At 35.8% G+C, this 24,826-nt stretch overlaps 1 protein-coding gene across 1 annotated transcript in view; it reads left to right on the forward strand.

Moving 5' to 3' along the window:
• alpha-Catr (alpha-catenin related) overlaps positions 1–24,826 on the forward strand; it is a 278,683-nt gene that overhangs the window by 176,064 nt on the left and 77,793 nt on the right. Inside the window, exons 5-6 of the mRNA XM_089245109.1 lie at positions 1,089–1,208; positions 20,416–20,505. Coding sequence (XP_089101235.1) covers positions 1,089–1,208; positions 20,416–20,505 — 210 coding nt within the window. The remainder of the gene's footprint in view (positions 1–1,088; positions 1,209–20,415; positions 20,506–24,826) is intronic.

Here is a 24,826-nt window from a genome sequence, read left to right on the forward strand (position 1 = left end):
AATAACTAATTTTTCTATAGAAAAAATAGAGGTTTGCTGGAGGAAAGAAGTTTTTATATAGATATCCACCGCGAGAAGCGATAAGTAGCCGACTTGTCATTTTTAATTATTATTATTTTTTGTGATTTAATAACTGCATTCTACCTCTAAGATTTTGGTTTTTATTTGTTTCTGAGTGATATGAATGTACTTAATTTTTCTTTCCTAATTTCTTCGAGGGCGACACTTAGGGACCCTATTCTTGTCAGATAATACTTACAGCATTCCATATTACCAGACATACCATCTGTGAAAAAACAGCGTTTCATCTAACAGGAGAGAATCGCTACCTAAGAATGAGCACAGTGCAATAAAATACAACACCTGTGATGTACCTTGTGCTTAGTTTCAAATTATTGGGACATTTCCAATAATTAATTAACATTTTTGGAAAATTTGTACCGTATTTTCCTCCGTATAATCCGCGGATTATCTGTTAAAAACGTGGTTAAACATTGAAAAGTGTGGATTATATCTACGGCTGCAGAGAAATGATGTTATCAACCTGGTGAGTATTCTGATGCGTCTGATTTGATGGTTTTCGATTGAACTTTAAATTTTGTTTCGTGTGTAAATAATGCTATTGCTTGGTAAATAAATTTACGAAATTACATTAATTAGTGTACCAATGGATTGATTATTGAAACACAAGATAAGTTTATATTTATTTATTTTTCAAATACTGCAGATAATACGCGACGCGGATTATATGTTGCTATTTTTGCTTTTTTTCAAATTTCGCATGTGGATTATCCGCCACCGCGGATTATACGCAGGAGAATACGGTAAATTTCTGGAAGTGGAAAAACGAATATTCTGGTATAGTAGCCGTGGTGATGGTGACAACAGAGCGATATTGACTCTGTAGCACTGTAAGCGGGTGGGAGGGACATTTTGAAGTTGTTTATCACTGTTCCATTTGGAGGCCATCCCTGAAGGCAGAGAAAACCTGGTAGCCCATATTATACCCGACTATTCCCTGTTATCCGAATGTACTATAAAAGTTTTTCTTAAGATTTTTAATTTTTTTTCTTCTTCTTCTTTTCTAGATGTCTATTAGTTTAAATAGGTTAGAAAACGTAGCCAACTTCACAGAGTTTGTCAAAGCTTTCAGTCAGTTTGGCATCGAAATGGTTGAATTGGCAAGTTTAGTGAGCAGGGGCCAAAACGTAAGTATCTTGATTTTCAGAATATTTTACCTTCGAGTGCGTGTGTAAATCATAAAATACGGGGTGTTGCATATATAAATTCTTATACAGTTTAAAAATTTATTTTAAAAAATTATAAGATTGCTATGTGTTAGAATGCCGTTTGCGAAAAAGTTGTTTCCACGAAGAGGGTTTTATTGGTACAAAAAATTATTTCAAATTTTGGGGAGGGGGGCGCTCTGAACGGAAGCTAAACACTGGAAATATGTAAATCAGATTCATAAAAATCAGGATGTACGATTTAACAGCTTATTTATGAATTTTCCTGTTACTGTCGCTCTAACTTAGTTTTCTCACTCATGTGAAAATTGGTGGTTACAGCACTATTGGTGAAGGGGTTTTACCTAAACCACGAATCACCGGCTATAACTTTACGGACGTTTCGCACACAGAAGAGACCGAAAACAGGCTTTTATTTATTTATTTATTTATACAATATTGTTTGGCCGAGGCCTACACAAGAGGATGCGGAATTATATATGACAAAAGTGTCGATTGATGGTACGAGAAAATTCAGAAATCGTAGTGCAATCTACAATATTTGATGGTAGGTTGTTCCAGTCGATAATAGTTCTTGGGAAAAAGCTAAATTTGTGACAATCTGAAGAGGCAAAGATGGGCTGTAATTTTTTGGAATGATTGAGTCTAACAGAGAAATGTGAAGGTTGGATTAGAATATTGGATGTGTCAATATTAAAAACCCCATGGAGGAGTTTGTAAAGAAAAGTTAAACGAGAGATAAGTCGAAGAGAGGAGAGCGGTTGGATATTGAGTTGTCGCTTGAGTTTCGTTATAGAGACATGTGAAGACCAACAGTTGAAAATAAAACGAGTGGACTTATTTTGGATAGATTCTAATTTGTCCATGTTGGTTTGGGTGTGGGGGTCCCAGGCTTCACAGGCATAGGAGAGGGCAGGGAGAATATATGTTTGGTAGCACAAGTGACGAACATGACGAGTGGAGTATTTTAGGTTACGGCGAAGGAAAAACAGTTTTTTGAGACATTTATTAAAGATATAATCAACGTGAAGGTTCCAGCGGAGATCGGAAGAGATTATAATGCCCAGGTATTTATATTGGGAAACCTCAGAGATCAAAGAGTCGTTCATAGAATAGGGGAATTCGTGAGGGATTCTTTTACGGGTCAGTTTCATAAAAACAGTTTTTGAGAAATTGAGGGGTAATTCCCAGGTTGAGCACCATTTGGAAATAATATTAAGGTTGTGTTGGAGAGATTCTTGGTCAGAAAGATTGGACATTGTTTTATAGGTGACACAGTCATCAGCGAAGATTCTAATGCGGCAGTTTATGGAGTCGGGTAGATCATTTATGTAAATTAAAAATAATAAAGGCGAGAGGACCGAACCCCGGGGTGTGCCAGATTTGACATGAAGAAAAGGAGAATTCTGGCTCTTGTACGAGACAAACTGGCTACGCTTATAGGTCGAACCACTCATGATTTTTCGTGCAGCGTCCTCTATCGGCAAAAATGGAACTATATATTTTTTCTGCACCAAAAACAAAATCCTCTCTCGTGAAAATGACTTTTTCGCGAACCGCATTCAAGTATGCCACTTATTTCCATTTTTTATAAATTTTCAAACTATTTGTAAAATTTATAGGACACCCTGTATGTCATATGTGTCGAAACATAAACCTTGAAGAATCCCACCGATCCTATCTTGAAAATATTCATATACGAAGTTTGATCAACGAAGTTCGCGAATGAATCTGATATGAATTTGTGTGTAAAGCGTACCTAGAAAATCCCTAAGTAGAAAAGTTCTCACTGAATTAAAGGTAATCCCGTCTTTTGAAGAGAGGCCGCAATTGCTAGGGATAAAAGCATTCAAATAAACCGATTCTAGGAAAATTCTGTTTAATAGGAATTATACGACTCTCAAGAGGGTTGTCCAAGTGAAAATTTCAAGGCTTTGATCTAGAAATTCCCGGATAACACCTGTCGTTTATATCGATTAAGCCCATCGATGCCGACATTATCTTAACTGAGCCTTAGCAGGCTTGTGGGAAAACGACCGGAGATATCTGAACACTCTTCTCTTTTTAGTTCCTCTTTTGTGTTTTCATGCTCTTAGTTCGTTACTTTAAAAAGCTGTAAAATTAGGTTAAAAATAAACTAAAAGAACTGAAGTACTGCTTTTGGGAAATAGAAATGTAGTACCGTAACACGGGGATTCTTTTGAGAGTTTTTTGGTCGTTTTTGAGAGTTTATTAAGAAAAACCTGATGCTACACATAGCAAATATGTAAAATGATATTTTTTCTCGACAATTATGGTGATGGATTGTTGCCATAAAAAGTCATCACAATTTTTTTTTGAATGAATGCAGTCGAATCCCGTTTTAACGAATACTGTTAGAGCGGAAATCTCGTTTTAACGAACACTTTTCTAATCTCCCTCTCAAATAAGTTTACATAGGAACAATGTAAAAACCTGGAAGTTCATTATAACGAAATTTCGTTACAACGAAGTGATTTCTCCGGTCTCTTTGAAAGTTCGCTATAACGGGATTCAACTGAATTTTAAAATTTTTCGCACAAAGTAACCGTAAGTAAGGCGTAATAGGGTTACTTTGCACCACCTTATACAGGCTGTCCTGTAAGCTCTAATGCAGTTTTTAATCTCATCAACCGTTTGCCCTAGAGGTATGGTTTCAGTGTAAAAAATGCTCAAAATGTGTTGAAAAATTACTGGTAATCAGTTTTGAGAGTGAAAATACAGTGTGTTACAAAATAAAAATAAAAATTTATACGGTCCCATTGTCTTCTAACTTCCAATTAGAAAGTTGTTGCCCCGTGTCTACTGAGACGAACAGAAAATATCTAAGTGCAATATTAGCTGAAATATTGGAATTCAAAAATCGGAGAAAAGTTATGAAAGGACAGCGAAAATTAACGGACAACTTTCCTTTCTGCCATTTATGCTGTCCTTTCCCATCTTTTCTCCGATTTTTGAATTCGAATATCTCAGAGAATATTGCACTTTTTTGTTGGCCTCGGGAGAAACAGGACAACAACTTTCTGATTGGAGTTAAAAGACGGGAGGACCGTATGAAAATTTAGATTTTTTTTTATTTTGTTACAGACTGTAATTTCACTCTCGAAACTAGTACAGGGTAATTTTTGAACGCCTTTCCAGTATTTTTTAAACTGTAATCACACACACCTCTACGACGAACGGTCAATGAGATAAAGGCCGCATCAGCACTTACAGGACCACCCTGTATATTAATTAATAGTATTTACCTCCTAATTAAGTCGTTTAAACTTTTTCTTGACACATTTCCTAGCACAGATTATGTTTAGCAAACGATATCCAAAGTAGTTGATGCATCACTAATTCAAATATATAAGTTGACTGATAGTGTCTCCCCTGTCGGGAAAAATCGAAACCATTCAGAAATTCTTATCAGAATAGCCGCCAGGCAACGATGAGTCTTTTTTCAGGATTGGTGAAAAGTTACCCACTCCCCAGATACGTATTACGGTATTTTTATTAATCAATAATCAATTTCAATATTTATTTGTGGACAATTTGTTAAAGTGACTTCGCTCATAATTTCTAAAGTATGATAATATATTTCATACTTTGAGAAACCACGTAAATTTTGTTTGGTTCCAGTGATGTCCGAACAATTAGATGACAGTCTAAGTTAATCTCGTAGGCCTAGTATGTATATAGGAACCATTTTGATAATCTTCGCAGAATTTACGTTAGAGATGTTTCTAGAAATTCTCATCAATCATATTCGAGGAAATAATTGGAAAACGCCCAAAAAATGTCCCGATAAAACATAGATAATACTGTTTACTTTGAGTGCTTCAATGAATTTAAGATTGATTAAGTGACCGAAAGATAAAACTTTCATATTAATTTCGATGCCAAAATGCTAAATGCTAAATTATTTTTAGTCGGGAAATTATTAGTACTCCACTTGTAATTGTCACTCTAGAATTTTTAGGCACTTATAACAAGCAAAAGTATTTTAACACTCTTAAATGAACACATATTATTTTACTCTAAGACCGGCGATTTTCTCGTTTGGAAATGAAAACAAATACATATAAGAAATTAAAAATCCACATACTTATGAACCTTAAAAATTATATTTAGTTTCATAGTTTTACGTTTTGCGCACAATAATCTCGTCATCACTATCACTATTTCGGACATACCATTCACAATTTTCTAAATAGTCACCATCATACACACTATCTTCAGAATCAGTAATACAATTACTTCGTGCCTTGTGTGAGCCGATCTCCCATTTGAAAAGGTCTCCCCGCAGAGAGCAGGCAGGCCTACAACACGATACTCACAAAACATGAAAATTCAAATTTCAAGCATTTCCATCCTTACCTCAGAAAATGGAAGCCAGATGGCCGCATGAACTCGAAACAAGCGCAACTCGACAACATGAATACGTTTGGGTCAAGCATACACTCGGAACACACATTCCGGCATGTGCCGATTCGTTAGAAATTCCGAAGAATAATGTGTACGAGGTACATGTTCGGTTAAGAAGTAGTCGTTCTGATTTAGACTGGATTAGCGTATACCATTTTTTCAATGTAAAGTTCTCACTTTGATCTTTTTTGTTGCTGAGTTATACTGTAAATTTTAATAATACGTACTACAATTTTTTTAAAATTTATGTCATATACTGATTTTTTACGAAAATATGTAAACTTTTGTTCGTGATAGCATGTGTGGAGCAGTGCACATAAAATATATGTTAATATCTAATACATGGTTACAATGCATAAAATCGACTGAAATATAACTTGTAGTACAGTGTTCTTCGATCTCGTGCAAAATTAGCTGATTGACGGACTGATTTGCTTCGTGTATTTCAGATGACCTGATGTGTGTATAGGTTTTTTTTTTTTTTTTTTTTTTTTTTCTCTTCTCTTTTTTTATGTTGAAAGATCAAATGATTGTCGGACTCATGTGTGATATGTGAATGTGTATCTACAGTGTGATAATTACAATGTAAAATATAATACTTACGTGAAGCAATTATTATAAACCCCAGGGACACTAAATTGCTGCTCGCGAGTTGTTAATGGTTGCTCCCTGGGCCAAGATGTAAAGTTGATTTTTTTTTTTTTTTTTTTTTTTTTTTTTTTGTGGAGAAAATAAATGCTCCCTTCGGGGAACCCCGTATGGCGAACTATGTCTGCCGGGCCGGGGGTTAGTATCTCTTATCGCTTGATATATCGGACAAATCGTCCTGCGTAAAACTCCGGAAAACTCATTAACACAAATTATTGTTCTTTCTTGACATTGATCGAGGGAATTTAATTTTCTTTAAACTGAAATTATTATGAGAATACCGAACAGTGTCAAGCAAGCTGAAGATGTATACGCACTAAGTCCTGCAACATGCGAATTCGCTCGAATATTTTGAAATACTTAGCAAGTTCTGTTAGAACAGATGATTTTCACAGAAAAGAGATAAAAACGAGAAATCTCGTTGCTGGTTTTTTACGTCTCAGTTTTCAAACACGAGAAATCTCGTGAGCGGTCGTTTAAGTGTTAAGATATAGCGGTGTTTCGATTGTCCTTAAACTTTTTTCGCACCTTACGGTTACGGTCTTACGCCATCTCTTGCACGCAGAAGCCGTTTTGAATGACGTCTTCAGTGGGTTCGTTTCGTGCAGAGGAATTTAAATGTCTACGAAGATACTATAAGAGCACAACAATGAATATACCTGACATACAACAAAAGTCCGTTATAATGACAGTTCACAATCACACAGAAAATTCCTGTTATAACGAACTTCTCGTCAAAAATGAGAATTTCAGTTTTTTTCCATTGTAGAAACATACAAATAATGAAAAAAAAAAAAAGAGCGAACGTATTTACCTTTTATTTTGAACTAATTTTGCTGAAATATGCATCTAGTGTTTATTGCTTAGGCATGCACAATGTTTTGATTGTGTAACAAGATTTTGCAGTTTATAAAATTCAGCAGTTTCTGCAGCATGAAATTCGATGCGGATTTCATTGCATTTCTGTTCATAGACACTAATAGGGTGAAGAGATTTCATAAAATTCACTCTTTCCGGTTTTAATTTTATGCACATTCGAATCCCGTTGAGAACGTGCATAAAATCCGTATTCGAATAACGAACTTCAAGAGACCGGAGAAATCATATCGTTATAACAAAATTTCATTGTAAAAGAATTCCAGGTTTTCGCATTGTTTTTATGTAAACTTATCTGAGGGAAATTAGGAAAGTATACGTTAAAACGAGATTTTCGCACCATCACTTATATCAGAAATGCAGTCTATCCCTGTTTATAACTTTCCCCCTTATAACGTTTTCCTGCTTAGTACGACTTCTTTTCGTGATCTCAATTCTAATTCTCATTATGATTTCCCGTTCGAAGACTTCATCCGGTTAAACCGTTTTTTTTTGTTTTTTTTTTGAGAAATGCTATAAGCGAGATCCATTATATTACACGTAAATTTAGAAATTTTTGTATCTATCCTTCCAAGATGAATGTGCACTTTTGGGGAAAGTTTTTAATTATTTCAAAGACTGTATTTATTTAAATACAGGGTGATTATAGTAAATTAAATTCCCGTGTACTGGGAGTAGTTTTTCTCAAAAAACGGCTTATCTGAATACAGCTAAATTTTTAGGATATCGTAATGGGACCATGGGAGAGAGAGAGAGAGTTGTGAAACAAAAAAATAGTTCAATTTTTGACCACCAGGTTAAACAGTTGCGTTTTCCATTGCATTTTACATTTTCCCATAGGTCCATATAGCGTATATACCACTACTACACTTCACATGCACCTCGTCCATATTCCTCAGCGGAACTTCTAACGAATTGGTACATGTTGCAATGTAAGTGTTCATGTCGTGAACCTGTAGTCCACCAGAACGGAAGCTACATAGTTTCAGTATACTGACACTACTCAGACCAATGTAGCGCCCGCTCTCGAGGACGTATTCCATTGAAACTTGGAATATATTCTACATGGTCCTTGGGAAAGAGGAAAATTCAATAAAAAAAGCGCCACTTTTCCACCTAGCGGTAGAAAATTGAACAATTTTTTTTTTTCATTTCATAGCGCTCTCACCCAGTCTCGTTATGATATCCTGAAAATTTGGCTATATTTAGATAAGCCGTTGTTGAAAAAAACTACTCCATAGAGTACGGGAACTTTAATTATAATCACGCTGTAGATTTAGTTCAAATATACATGCGATAATAACGATTATAATGACAACGGAAAACATTCCAAAACGAAATTTAATTTATGCTTGTAAAAAAACATGGAATAAAAATTTGTTTTTTTCTTCAAATGAAAATCTAATAATGTTCACTTGACAGTAATCAGGAGCGAAAAACATGTAAATTATATTAGTTCGTCGTTAATTAGATAATTAGACCGCATTTTGAATTCATAAGCTGATCGGAAATCGAGAATAACATGACGAAGGCATTTTGAAGATTCCCAAATGTGTTTATTAACGTCATTGTTGTTGTTATTATTAGGGTAAATGCTAATTTGTCAGCTGCTTATGAATAATTTATACAGTCAAAAAAAACTAACTGATAATCAAATTATCGTTTATTTTTATCTATAATTCTTGGTTATCGATTTATAAAATACAGGGCGATTCAGAAAAGGTGGGAAAAACTGAGGTTTTTTCCACCTTTTGTGGAAAACAAACGACTGAGGGGAAAAGAAGAGGTGATAGTACACACCAATTTTGTCATCAAAGAATGCATGGTCTAACATTTCGAAACGGCAGCTCCTCAAACGTTAAAACGACATTCCCGTTGAAATTTATCGGGAGAAAAAGAACACCCTGCATGCAAATGTAACCTGGGGAAGAAGAAGAAGAAACCGTATGCAAATCTGCGTTACAGTGAATAAAAGGCACGCACGCCAGACCTGTGGAGTTATTCCAGCGTGTAACCGTTCTAACAGTTGTAACGTACGGGATAATAGCGCACTTTAGTAATACTTGAAAAAGCAGCCATGCATTTCATTTACGGAGCTGCGAACGAAAGTACCATAGGGGCGGGCAGCACGAATGTACGATGAGCGACCCCCCCTCCTCTCCCCCACAAGTGATTGCCCAATCCGAAAACATTTGCGTGCTTGCATAGGCAGCAGTGCGAAACGGGATCCTTTCTTGTTTCCCGGTCTGATGCCCTGTGACGAAGATTTGCATACGGTTTCTTCTTCTTCTTCCCCAGGTTAAATTTGCATGCATGGTGTTCTTTCCCCCCCCCCCCCACCCCGATAAATTTCAACAGGAATGCCCTTTTAACGTTTGAGGAGCGGCTGTTTCGAAACGCGTTTGCGTTTCATGTTAGAGCATGCATTCATTGATGACAATTGTTTGTATTGGTGTGCACTATCACCCGTCTTAAAATTTTTCCCATCTTTTCTGAATCACCCTGTATATATACCTAATTTATTCTCTTATTTTTTAGTAATGACATTGAAGAAGTTGAACGTGTAGTTTATATAAATCTCTCTCTCTCTCGATGGTTTTCATTCATGTTTCCAGATGTTTAATTTCTGAATATATTTCTTCTAAAAAAAATCAAATTTTATTTATTAGTTTTAAATTTATTCCGATTCACTGATTTTAATCGGAAATTTAAGAAGAAAGATGAATTAAATTTCTTTATATTTGAGTCTTTCGAAATTGGTTTATTTCTAATGGATCTACATTGATTTTAATTTGTTCAAATTTATATTCCTGAGATAATTTTATTGGATTTTATAATAAAATGTGTTAATGCATTTTATAGCATTTAATTGAAACTTTATGCACACACACACTTTTCATAGGGTTCGAGAAAAAATTCATATATAATTGATTAACTTTAATATTTATTTCTATTTCACTAAAATACTAATTAAATATTAATAAAACTACGGCTAAATTTTGAATATAATAAAAACTTTTGTCATAATAACATGTACTCACTTTGATTTTTAACGTTTTGATATAAATTGGTGAACTTAAATAAGCATAAAATTTGTTGTCCCGTCGAAGCATTCTAACCTGTAATCACTTTTTTGGATTCATACCAAAACTGTGTCATTGACACGTTTGCGCAAGTTTCGATGTGAATTTGTGTGTGTTTTTGTGTCTTGAATCACGTACTCAAATGGTGAAATTATGCCATTATCATTCGCTTTGTCTTTGGAATAGCTAACAAACGACCCTAATGTCGTCTATTATCGTTGTGAACTGCTCGAGATATAGCGGAAAATAAAATGTTATCAATCATGGCAGCGGGCTTGGTGTCCAGACGGGAAGAGAGATAGATTGAAACTGGAGTGACATCACTAGGGTGCATCTTTGCAATATGCATTTGAGATGATATTGCTTTTGACGTGCTTTGAGTACTTCTTGAGATATTTGAGTGTCTAAAGAATTTCATCACGCAACTTTTTGCGAATGTTCCCAGTATCGTCAGATGATTTAAAAGACGTATTCACGTCAAAAATGAGATTAAATCACCAAATAGAGGGTGGTTCATAATTTGAGACATAAGCTTTTCCATTCAAATTTTATCAGACCATATCTGCTTAAAAAATTTAAAAATTCTGGATTTGAAACTTTTGAAACAGGAATAAGGAAATAAATTCGCTTCTTTTAGCAATATATATATTTTTTGCTTTGAGAGAATATAGCAAGGAAATCGCCCATTAGTGGGCGAAAATTTCTGAAAAATCTACAAAATTTCTCTTATCGAAAAACATTTAAGTTTATCAAGGAAACAGATATTTTCTAGGTTTAATGCCGAAGTGGACTCGGAAAGAAAAGCCATCTGGCTCTGCCGGGACCCCAACCCAGGCCCTCTTGAATTTCGGGCAAGCATGCTACCATCTAGACCACTACTTTACCACACGCCAACTCCGGTCATATATTATCATACGGAAATTTCCAACCAATGGAGTTGGGTGGGAAATGAAGGTGCCATCTATATCGGTGGGTCGCCCTATGTTCAGTAGTTAAAAACTTGTTTCTGATTTTCTTTGCGCGGATTCGAACCCGTGGTCTTGACGGTAATATTCATCTCCATTCTTCGGGAACGCTACGATATTTCGCCGAGATGGTCTTCAAAGGTCAAAGGTAACCTTCATATAATGAAAGACGATCATCTTACAATTGCGTCACACCAGCGCTTATAATTGTTTCGCCCAACTTGGGGCACGAACATCTACGCCACTGGAGACATGATCCTGCCTTATTGCAAGCAGTGTGGCGTGAAGCGCTGAAGTAGAGGCATTAGTAGCTTCTCTCAACTTCAGAAAATCACCCCCAGGTGGGACAGTGGAGAGAGAGGTAGACGAATTTTTCCTCAGACCAATAAATTTTATCTTCTGAATAGTTGGCATCTGAATTTCTGTCTATCCAAATACTGTTACAAAAGCGCAATGCTTTGCGTAATTTTTACTTTATGATTTTATGCGCCCTCTGCGTACCTATGCATGATCTATCACAGCTCGTTATATCGTTTTCCGGTAGGCCATAAAACAGCGAGGGAGACCAACAAACCAGGAAATTCAAGTCACGTAATTCTGATAATTCTTAAAATCCTGGAGCTAAGAATTGATTAAATTGGTTGATTTGAATCTTGTCTGTTGTCTGAGTTTTAGGTTATATTTTGTTTTATAAATTAAGTTGAAATGAATTTTAGGCCCAAGATACACATGCTGCTTAGCAGTACAGAAGCACGCTACGTTGATGATGCTAAGTAGCATGCGTATCTTGGGCTTATGCTGTATAATATTGTACTGCGAAAATGTTTTTAATTGTATAAACGGTTTTCAAAACTTCCCTGATCTGCATCATAACTGCAACTGTGGAAATCGCTAAATCATCTGCAAAATGCCACCTGTTTCCAAGAAGAATATTTTTTTTGCGATCTAGCACGGCTGTAAATGCCTCCCTTTTTCCAACTGTTGAGAATAATAACAATAATAATCGAAAGGAAGAGAAAAACTCTATAATTTTCTGTTATTTATGCTGTATGCATAATCTTATTCCAGGGGTTTTCATCTTTCACACACGCACTGCGGGCCAAATTAAACTCCCTACGCAGTCCGCGAGCCAGCCTAGTCATATCGTGGTATTCTCGGTCATTAAACAGGGTTCTCCAAATTTATTGTGAACACTTTTATTTACTCTGAATTTATTTCTTTCATTAAATTTGAATTTTCATTCCTTCCCAAACAACTTTTATTAATTAATTAATTAATCGTTATAATCAATTATTTTTCAATAAATCTGATGTTTGTCCCGATTATTCTGATTTTTTTTCATTAATTATGAATTTATTTCTTCTTTTCTGAAAATTCTTTTCTTTTTTCTTTAACTATAATAAGTTATTGAAATAAATACTTATAACAGTTCTGAAATTACTCTCAATAATTCTACAATCATTTCTATCAGTAGTTCTGTAACTACTTTTTCATTAGTTATAAATTTTCAACAATTACGAAATTATTTTTTTTTTGATAATTCTAAAGTTATTTCTTTCATTAAGGTGTTTTTTATCATTTCTGTTAAATTATGTAAGTATGTATACATTTTTGATGCCAAATTTGGCCTCTCGAAATATGTAGCCTATAAGAAACCATAGGTCTCAAAAACTGTTTTGGCTCAGGATCCCCACAAATTCGTTACGACGGCCCTTTTAATGTACCAAATGTCTGTTTGTAACGATTTTTTTTTTTGGAATTTAATCGTTTTTCTATCTAAAGTAGCTATTTTCTAAAAATGGTCGGCGGGCCACAGCAAAAACAACTCGAGGGACTACATTTGGCCCACGGACCATAGGTTGAAGACCCCTGTCTAATGTTACCTCGGAGGAAAAATATCCTCTCTCCCCCTATCTGTTATCAGATTTTGAACACAAGCAGACTCCGCCCACTGGCAGTTGATCGGTTGGTTGGGGAGGGGTGTAGAAAACACGTTATCGAGGAAAGTCTGTTATACACTGGACTCGTCATTGCCAAAATGAGAGGTTTTTAAGAACCCGGGATATTTCGGGACTGCCGAAATGAAGCGCACCAAGTTAGACGAGATATCACGTCATTGCCACTGTAAGGATTGATGAACTGTTGAGTGATAAACGTGGAATAGATGAGAATTAGGTGGACATATAAGTATACTGCGAAATATTTTTTTATATTCTTTCAATATATGTGAGGAAAATTGGAACAAACAGAATGAAGAAATTGAAGAATTGAATTAAAAAACCACGTGATTTTGTGATACACAACAGTTAAGTAATTATAATATCAGGCGAGAGCATGTTTGTTCAGTGTTCAAACTTGCAAAAATATGTGCAGAATATAGTATTTGTATTTCGTATCAGGATGACGATAATTTAATTAGAGCAATAAGTAAATGGTTTATATATTTATTCATATTCATCACCAATGCTACATCAGTCACCCCCATGTTGAGTAGCCACCACTTATCTCAATCTTGGGCTTTGTTCTTTAGTAGGTTATAGCTGGTACATTCTGCGTCATTCCCAGGTGACTCTGGGCCTTCCTCCTTCATTCCTGCCTTCCATCATGTCTCGCAGCAATCCACCGTTCCGGAGAACATGTCCCAACCAGTGGTGGCTTCTGTATTTAATCTTTCTCAGGATTTGGTGATTTTTCCCAACCTGTGTAAATACTCGTGAACTTGACATTTTCAATGTCCAGCTCATGCATTCCATGAGCCTCTATCCCCACATCTTCAGTGCTTCCAATCGTTTCACGTTTCTCTTGTTTATGGTCCAGTTCTCTGATCCGTATAGTGCGGTAGACCACACATATACGAGCGTTTCCGTGGTTTAATCGGTAAGTTTTTGTTCGTTAACAATCCTTGTTTAGCAACGGCGATTCTATATCTTATGTCATCGCTGCAGTAGCCATCATCCGTGATCAAGATCCCCAAGTTTCTTAAACGATGTTACTTGTTGCAGTTGTTGACCTTTAATTGTTATTGTGAAACGTAGAGCTTTCTTGCCTATATATATATTGACACGTTTTGCTTATATTTATTTTCATCCTGTACTTCTGAACCTTGCGGTTAATCCTCGAGAGTAGTATCATCAATGTTGCCGGGCATCTTGCTAATAGAGCAAGGTCACTGCAAACTTTATCGTTTCCCCCCCATCCCCCCCCCCGGTTCTGATGCAGTCGGTACAGCGTCGGATTGGCAATCCGAAGGTTACGGGGTTCGATTCCAGCTCGACACATCTTTTGTTCTTTACCGCTGTGATGGTCGAGTGGCTATAGTGACGGAACAGTGGTAATTTTCTGTGGCTCCCAACTTCGAGGCGCGAATGAGAGCCGATCTCTCCGCTAAAAAAAAGGTCTCGCTATTGAGAGCAACAGCCATACAACGCCACAAATATTCAACCATTACACTTCACTCGCAATTTGAATTATAGGCAACGGCACTAATTCACGCACACCACATTATACGCACTCAGACTGTTAGGTATGCATACTGCTCACACTTCTAGCACAACTCAATCTGTAGTAAATTTCCCATGGCGATAGACTGGAGTTGTGCCCGGTGTGAAAGAAAGAAAGAAAGCGTTGCATTCACCAAAAGTCTCGTTTAAATTGGTTATTTTTATTATCGTTATTGAATTCCTAGACATAATACATTTGCCACAGAGGGAAATATTTTATTCTGATTCAGAACACATTGCAAATTTGCATCGGTCTTTCGGATATATTCTGTGATACTCATCAAACCTCGCTTCTCGTGATATGCCGAGAACGAACCAGACTTTCAAAAAGCTGGCTTCCACCGATTTTTCTCGCATGCCGGCTAATGCGGGGGGGGGGGGGGAATACAGTCCCCTAGCATATATTCGACTCGATCCCGCTCCGGTCTGTTTTTCCACTCACACATTTCCGACATGTTTGATCTCGGGATTGAAAACACATAAGACTGTAGCGTAAACATCAGTCGCGTGTCGAGGTATTCGGGTACGGTGGCATTTCGCCATTCGCAATATGCATAAATAACTATGCATATTCATTTCGTCGAGCCAAATATAAATACTCATGGGATTGAAACTTTCTGGATAAACGAAATGTATCTTGGATATTCTCTGATGGTACATGAATTATTTATTCATACGGACTCGTGTCACACGAGTTGAATTTCATTCAGAGAAGAAATTCTTTCTGCTTGTCGCATATACGTAGGGAAAATTCCTCCAAACATACTAATAACAACAGGTGAGAAATAAATAATGATAAAATAATTTTTACGTGAAGTGTATTTCATATCAAATTGACAAGATTGTTCAAATTTCATTACACAAGAGCTGCAACTTGACATTTTTTTTGATTCAAATATTATGAGAATTGAAAGAATTTGAATTGAATTCTCATTTGTGGAAGAAATTGATGTAAAAATGGATAATAATAGGACTGCGAGATTTATATATTAAAATACAGGATATATATACAGGGTGGACAGTTAACTCCTCAATCCGCAATTAACTGGGGAACCGTTGATACTAAACGCATACTTGCTAGTGGGAAAAAGTATCCAAACAACGTGTGGACCTCATATACGCAATTCATATCGCAAGGGGGTATATTGCTAATATTATAAAAAATTGATTGTTTTTTATATGGACACCCTGTGCTCAAAAGCCCTAATCACGAAGTTGCCGCCTGTCTTTTCTGAGGCCAACAAAATAAATTCCACGTTCCTAAGTGCAATATTCGCTGGGATATATTTTGAATATATCGCCTTAGAGGCTCAAACTTTCGCCGCATCATGAATGTGAGCTTTGAAACTGAGCTTTTTATCCGAAATAATACCAATATATTTTGTCTGAGACTTGGGTTGTAGTATTGTGGGGGCCCCACTGTGTTAGTGGTGTCCGGCGGGAGTTGCCTCCTTGCAAATCATATGAAGTTACATTTGTTCTCGTTTAAGACCACTGGATGTAGCTGGCACCAGATCTCGACCCTTCGGACAATTTATTGCAAGTTCTTCAGAGCTTGCTGAGAGTCCCCTGGATGCCATCAGGATTTTCGAGTCTTCAGCATATGAAGCTAAGATTCCACTTTTTGGAGCCGGAAAATCTTTAATAAAAATATTGAACAGTATTGGGGGCCAATTACGGATCCTTGACAAATAGGTGCCTTAATGCCTTAAGTGAGTGTCGAGTAGAGAGGGCTTTTTTGACGCGGATTTTGAAATGTCCTATCCCTGAGGTAGCTATGAACTATATGTATAAAGTGGAAGGGAAACCTTTTTAGTACCATAATGGCAATTACTGTTGAGTGCTTAACCTTATCGAAGGCCTTTTGTATGTCTGAATCAAAATATGCTATATAATCCTTGTGAATGAAAGTGTCTTGTATGTATTTTACAACACGGACCAGTTGTGTTACACAAACAGTGTCCGCTACAAAAGGCATGTTGCTCATCTCGGATAAAGCTATTATCCCCGAGATACATAGCAAATCTCGCCTTAAAGACTCGTTCAAAAATCTTTGACAATCCCGGGAGCAAGCCGATTGGGCGGAAATTATTCGCAAACAGACTTATCTCCCTTGCTTTTGGAATGACTTCAATAATGGCATTTTTCCAGATAGGACAAAAATGACGAGTTTTTAACATACCATTAAAGATGTTTTGTGGCGATGATATTAGATGGAAGCACATTCAAAGTTGTGTTTTGTCAATATTGTCGCGTAGTTTAATTACATATTAGTTACAGAGCAATTACAACCACACTCACAATCCAACAAGAACACAAAAACATATCGGAACATTCCAGAAAAAATAAACAATAAATAAAAAAAACAAGAATAAAATATGCCTTGTTAATGGCTGGTCTTTCAGTCGAGTTAATAATGATACTTGAATATCTGTCCTATTTTGAATCTTGCCACAATATTATCATACGCAGGGGGCTTTTTTATCTTTAAGCCTTTTAATTATCTCAAGGATCACTATCAGTGGGAGCAGCCGTTAAGGTTTTATGTGGTTGATTGTTTTTGTAGAAAGAATTGACCACTTGTCTTCAAAATGTGTACAATATGAGATTGGTTACTGTTTGGTTTTCATGTGTGTTAGCCAGGGTGACCATACGTCCCGTATTTCCCGGGACAGTCCCGGTTTTTTCTGTTTTTTTGGCCGGTTTTTCCCGTTTTGTACACGAAGCTTACCTGAATTTTTATTCATTATTGAAGTCAAAGAATGAAATTATTTTCCCACTCATAAATTATATTATGATAATAACAATTATAAATAAGAATATTAATCTCTCACATTTGTCTTGGTGAACGTTTTATTTCGTGGAATAAAACTACGACAATTAAATCCACTGCAATTCGCAGTAATGCTTCATTTCGATTTTTACGTAATTCCTCCAATATTTGGCAACTTTGTTTACTTTTGGCGTCACTTTTTAATGATGTCCCGTATTTGGAATCCCAATTTTCCGTATTTCTTTCGAGGAAATATGCCCAGCCTAGTGTTAGCGAATGATCTCGCTATCATCAGTATACAGAAGACCATTTGTACCATTTATTCTGTTAACGTTGATGGCTTTGGGCTTACACATGCTAATTACTTTCCAAAGAGAGCCATCAGAAATATCAGCCCCCATCAAGAAAACCATTTAAATTTTCTAATACAGGATAGTTTTAATTTTATTACGAGCATTTTTTAAAGTTAAAACTATACCTCTACGACAAGCGATTGATGAGATGAAGACCTAATTAGCACATACAGCACACCCTGTATACATTTTTTAAAATAAGCTGCTAAAATCCACAATAGCTGCCAGTGCCTACATAATATATACAGTAAATTTTAATTGATAGAATCGTAGAATGTTGCTTGCTCCTGCCTGCAACAGATGGCGCTACTTCAATAACTGGGTCTCTAATATCCTTCAGTACTAGTATTCGGAAACGTCAGAGCCGGGGGTGAAGGGGGGGGGGGGTAATTATTCGTCTGTCTTCTCTGACAGACAGCCCGGCAAGGGACACGGTCATTTTTATGGTTTCAGTAGTTTGCCACGAATCCAATAAGTCCGCGTCATCTTGAAATACATTTCATGTGTCATATCCATGATTTTAGCATTTGCTGCACAAAAACATGATAATATGTTGAATTCATTCTACTATTTTCAAAATTTCTGCGCCCCCTTTCCTCCCCGACCCTCTAATGATTTCTCCTTTTTATGCACTTTTCTGATTTTTTACAATTTCATCTGTTCTTTTCTGATTTTTATCCCCCCTTGAATTTTTTCTGACTTTTTACTATCTTTGCCTTTTTCTGAATTTTTACCATCACTGCCCCTTTTTTTCTTTTCCTACTATTGTCTGAATTTACGACCTATCTTGCCCTTTCTGAATTCCTCCGCATTCTAAGTTTTATATCCAGAACATTTCGCCCCCCTTGCCATTTTTTTTTTCCAATTTCTGTTCAGATTTATTTTCTTAATTTCTGCCCTTGCCATTTTTTTTCAGTTACTTTCTTTGTTTAACATCTTCACGTACAGGGTTTTGGCAACAAATCTATATTTGACGATTGGTGATAAATCTGGTAACCCTTGTCCTAACCTAACCACACGTTGGAAAAAGGAAGAAGGGGAAAGAAAAAAAAATAGAAGCAAAGGAAGAAAAAAAAAATAAGAAAGAAAAATAGTATAATAGATAATTAGACAGAATAGCATAAAGTATATTGCTCTTTTCACCCTCTACTTACGTGTTCTCTTTCGCTTTCAGAGAAAGATACATTATGTGTGGGGAGTGAGACCAACTGGAAGTAGGAAAAACAGGGAGGAAAAAACAATTTGGTGTTCATAGGATTACAATGAAGTTTCGCAATGGTTGAGTGAGAAGAAAGAAAACAAAAAACAAAAACTGGATTTGATTTATTCCACTGGCGTTTGGACGGATTATTTCGTTCGTGATCGTGAAGAGGTCAAAAAAATAATTTTCCGAATTCTTTCCTCTTCTTTACAAAGTTCGATTACGCCCCGAGAACCACGATGAATGGGTTTCAAACCCATTGAGGTTTCCTTTCATTTATTGTATTTGTGTTTCTGACAATGCATAAGGATACACATTTAAGGGCCATCGCAGGTAAATACTGTGGATGGTGAAAGAAATACTTGGGTGAGGCACCCGTTGATTCTATCTCTCAAAATCAAAATACTGGAAAAATAAACATCTCGGAAAGTTTTTTGTGAAATTTCTTCAGAATGTGGATCAGGATTATGAATTTATGGGTGTATGAATTGCATACATACAGAATTTCTGCAATCATAAGTACATCGGGTGATTATAGTATTAAAGTTCCGAGTAGTTTTTCTCAAAAACTACTCATCCGATTACAGTCAAACCTCGTTAATGAGTGACTCTTGGGAGAGCAAAAATGAGACGTAGTAAGCGGAGTGACTCGTTAAACGAAGTAAGCCCTAGCTGTGCCAATTCCTGCCTGAGGAGGACAATTGGGACTTCCAAAAAGTGACTCGGTAAGCGGAGTGACGTGTTAACCGGGTCACGCACTAACGAGGTTTGACTGTACAGACAAATTTTTAGGATATCTTAATGAGAGCACGGGAGAGAGCTTTATGAAATAAAAGAAAAATTAGTTCGATTTTCGACCACCAAGTGAAAAAGATTCGCTTTTTCATTGCATTTTACATTTTTCCATGGCCCCATATAGCGTACATACCAAGTTTCAATTTAATACGTCTACTAGAACGGGAGCTATATAGGTCTGAGACGTTTCAGTATACTGACATTGCCAAGACCAATATAGCAACCGTCGATATACTGACACTACTCCGACCAATGAGTATTCCATTGAAACTTGCTATATACTCTATATGATCCATGGGAAAAAAAATTCAATGAAAAAGCGTCACTTATTCACCTGGTGGACAAAAATTGAAAACAGTTTTTTTTATTTCATAAATCTCTCTCTCCCATTAAGATATCGTAAAAATTTTGCCGCATTCAGATAAGCAGTGTTTGAGGAGAAACTACTCGGGGGGAGTACACGAAAAAATTAATTATAATCGCCCCGTATAATGTCTATCCAATTAGCCTATAAATTATAATTTGCCAATTTATTGTATATTATAGGAACTCGGAAACGAGAGGAGAAGAGCTCAAATGGCCGCTGCTCGACAAATTTTAGAGAGATCAACTATGATGCTTTTGACTGCGTCAAAGGTAACACATTTTTTCAATCAAAATTAAATTTTTCTTTTCAAGTTATTTCCATCTAAATCATCTAAAGAATGGTTTTAATAGTTTCACATAAACGATTGATTGTGATTTTAGCTCAAAATTGAACTGTGGAGAAAACCAAGTATAGACCAAGCTATATTTGCAGAAAGCAATACCATAAATACTAAATTATTTATATGTACAAGAATACAGATTTCGCACTAGAACAGCCGGAGCAGTTGGTCAAACAGTCATTATGACTGTTTTTGATTTTGATAACTCTTTACAGTCTCGATAGTATTCCACGTAATTCATCAGTTTTTGCCGATTTTTTAGAAATTCTGCACATGTCTCTGCGCACAAAAATTTGAAGCCATTGAAGGTTTTATTCGGGAGCTATCGACGTTTTGTACCCAGAACGGCCTAGAGCAGTCATTTTGACTACTATATGTAAATTGTTCACGTTTTCTTTTTGTGGTCGTTTTCATGTTTACTTTTTGTTCTACGTTTATTGCCTATCATTCCCTGACTGCACACTCAACGCAACATATACTCACGAGTAACATACCGATTAGAAAAAAATGAATAAAATAATGCTATTTGGTGCATCATGTTACTCGGCAATATAAAAAGTCTACGGCCAAGGACAGTATGCAGCCTATCCTCAATCAAAATACAACATCTTATTTAGCTATGGCCTTTGTTATCAAAGTTGAGAAAACCTTTTTTTTCTTCTTCCGATCATTCCCCTAGCAAGCTCAGTTTTTGTTATAGTTTGACGTTTCATAAATCTTCGTACCAACATCTGCTTTGAAAGTTTCCTAGAAAAAAGAGTTTTGTAACACTGAAGTGTGGCGGCCGAAGGAAGAGTGTTACCGCTACCTGTAAGCAATTGCGTGAAACAACTCGAGATTTCCCTCTTTCTACCTATACGTTATTCGATCAAAACGGATTAAAAGCTGAATAGTTATGATTCTTTTGAATCGGATGATTTATTTTTGAAACACTCTGTATTTTCATGACTTATGAGGTAGCATTTACGAATCTGTATTATTCTATTAACACTAGAAGAGCTAGAATGTACGTTATACCTAGAAGGGCCGTCGGCAGTGATTTTGACTGCTGCGTCTTTTTAGTGCAATGTATTTAATCACAATAAATTTTTACAATAAAAACACACTAAACATTATCCCACATGGTTAATTTGTTAATTTTGAAGAAATTTACCTTTTTCTCAAGAATACGGGTTTGCCCACAAAATGGTTTTCCAACTTTAAATATGAAAATTCAGAGGGAAACTGTTGACACTATTTACCATGAAAAAAGTATGTATAAATATATATTGCATATTACATCACATCGTGCATTGCTCCATTTTGATGATGTACACCTTTTAATACGTATATCACGGTCTTTTTTATTCACACTATTTTAGTTGTTCCTCGCACGCTATGGATAACATATATTATTATGCCACTGTAAATTTGCACTTTTGAATTAAACTAGGGCACTATCAAAATCTTCTGAAAGTGATTCCGGAAGTGACTGGTCCGGATCAGATGATACTGATAAAAAAAAAAAAGAAAGAATCACAAAGATGTATTTCTTTTAATTGTATATTCTTTATAAATTAATTTATAGTATAAAATTTTACAAATGCAACACCACAACACGCCAAATGCCAAATGAGGTGGGTGAGAAAAAGATGCCCATAGCTAATATGGGTGTCGTATATTTCAAAATACAGCAACCCAATTGAAAACACAATCACAAAAATTATAAACAATATATACACATGATACAATGCCCATAAAGAATATTATGGTTGTCTTATTCTAAGTATGGATAGCTTCTCGATTTATCCCAACATGTTTATCGAATTTCTTTTTAAACGTGTCAATTGTGTTACAATTTACTACCTCCGGGGGTAAGCTATTCCATTTTTTGACAACCCTATTAGAGAAAAATTCCCTGCGACACCATAACCTAGCATTGACCCTTACCAATCGATACTGGTATCCCCTTGTAAAAGAAGTCGATTGGCGGTATACTTTTTCATGGTCCATCTTATCCATCCCGTTGAAATTTTTTTTTCAAAGTACTCAATTTTTCTTCAAAAGTGCAAATTTGAAGTGATATAATAATACATGTTGTCCATAGCGTCCGCGAACAACTAAATAGTGTAAATAAAAAAAGACCGTGATATACATATAAAAAGGTGTACATCATCAAAATGGAGAAATGTGATGCACGATGTGATGTAAATGCAATATATATATATATTTATTTATCTATCCTTTTCATGGTAAATCGTGTCGACAGAAAATTCGTTTATCCACAAAATTTTTTTTGTGTGGTTAATGTGTGTATTCTTAAGAAAAAGGTAAATTTCTTAAAAATTAACACATTAACCATGTGGGATAATGCTCGTTGTTTTTTTATTGTAAAAATTTAGTGTGATTAAATATATTAAACATATTGCACTAAAAAGAGGTTGCAGTCAAAATGACTGTCGACGGCCCTTTCAGGTATAACGTACATTCTGGCCCTTCTACTGTTAATAGAATAACACAAATTCATAAATACAATCTCATAAGTCACGAAACACTCAGTAATGATTCATCGAACGAATAGTTCTATTGAATCCATTTTACGATTCGCGGTTCTCATGTGTATTAGTATTAATGGCAATCAATGATAATCTCTTTTTATTCAGAAAATATGTTCGTCTAATATCACAAAAACAGTTTCCAAAACTTTTAGAGAGTAATTACCAACCATCACAACCTTAAAGAACGATTTCCATTAATGTAATTTTATTTTTAATGGATGAAATATTCGATTTCATTCTTCGGAAAATACAAAATTCGTGGATTGACAAAGAAATATTAGGAGTTTTTCGAGATTGAACGAAATGACACATTAGTAATTCAATACACATGATACAGCTTTTGGAATCGTGACGCACGGAGTTAGTAGCTTCGATTAGTAATAATGGTCTGAAGTCATCGTGGGCATTATTTCGGAACAGTCCGATATTATTTCGGATTATTCGCTCTTGTACCAACTTTTCGAATGTTGATGTGCGTCTTTCTAGTGTCTAAAGCGTTGTCAATGTTTTCTAGACGAAAATTTGCGTATTTTTATGTAAGAAAAAATATCGGTTTGTGATCTCATGTGTGAGTTGATTATTTATAGAAGGTCTCGAAAGAGCTGGCGAAACGTGGGAAAATAGGTCCCTACCCTGAGAAAATTTTTATTCACAAAATCGGTGAGTTTCCGGCTGAGAAACAGGGATTTTGTGGATTTTGTGGTTAAAGAGCATTTGATAGACACTGCAGTGGACACTTCTCGATAATAAAACCAATAGACATCTGATACCGCCTTCCTGAATGTAGTATATCAACAGATACGTGCCTTTCCAGTGTGTCAAGCGTTGAAAATCGGCCACCAAGGTTTATATTTTTGAGTGCGAAATATACGAATATTTTTGTTGGACAAAATATGCGGTGCATAATCTTAAGAGCTGAGCGAAACGTCAGGTCTTGTGAATAAACGCCAGGAACGTGTCAAACGTGCAGAAAAATGGTTTCTATTAAAAAAAAACTTCCCTCACAAATTTTACGAATATCATGCTATAAAACTAATTTTAAACGTAAAGAGCGGTGTTAATTGACTATCCTTGTTACTCAAACAAATGGACATTTCATCTCCTGATTTCGCCTTTCTGAATATCGTCCATCACCACTTACGCTCCTTTTAAGATTGCCAAGCATTGGAAATCAGCCATCGAAGTTTTTGGAGTGGAAAATGTAAACAAAATTGTTTTGGCAAATATTTTTCTGCTTAGGATCTGATAATTTATAAATAGACGTCAGAAACGTGCTTAACGTAAGATTGTTTCTCTTAAAAAATTTCCTTCCTCACAAATTCGACGAATTTCGTGCTGAAAAACCGTGGATAAAAAGCACTTCTCGACAATCGCACCAGCAGACATTTGATCACCTGTGAAAAACGTTTCTTCACGAACTTGAATTTCGTGCTCCAATTATGTGGATGAAGAATAGTGTTGATTGACAATTCAGTGAATTTTAGACCATTTTGATACAACAATAGACATTTTTTTTGGTGTCATTGTTGGCATCGATTTCGATTTCAAGGAAACAAGGACTTTCGAGAAGAGCCTTAAACGAAACTTATTGTGGGCAGTGCTATATTATATTTTGAAATACAACGAAGAAAAAAGTGACATTGTGTATTATCGAACTTTTCTACTGATCAACCTCATGGTAACACTATTAATTAAATAATTTTTGTGACACTG

The sequence above is a fragment of the Pholcus phalangioides genome, unplaced genomic scaffold (assembly GCF_987345545.1).
Source record: "Pholcus phalangioides strain wild (caught in Gottingen) unplaced genomic scaffold, Ppha-v1.0 ptg000015l_1, whole genome shotgun sequence".
In the NCBI taxonomy this organism is placed as follows: Eukaryota; Metazoa; Arthropoda; class Arachnida; order Araneae; family Pholcidae; genus Pholcus; species Pholcus phalangioides.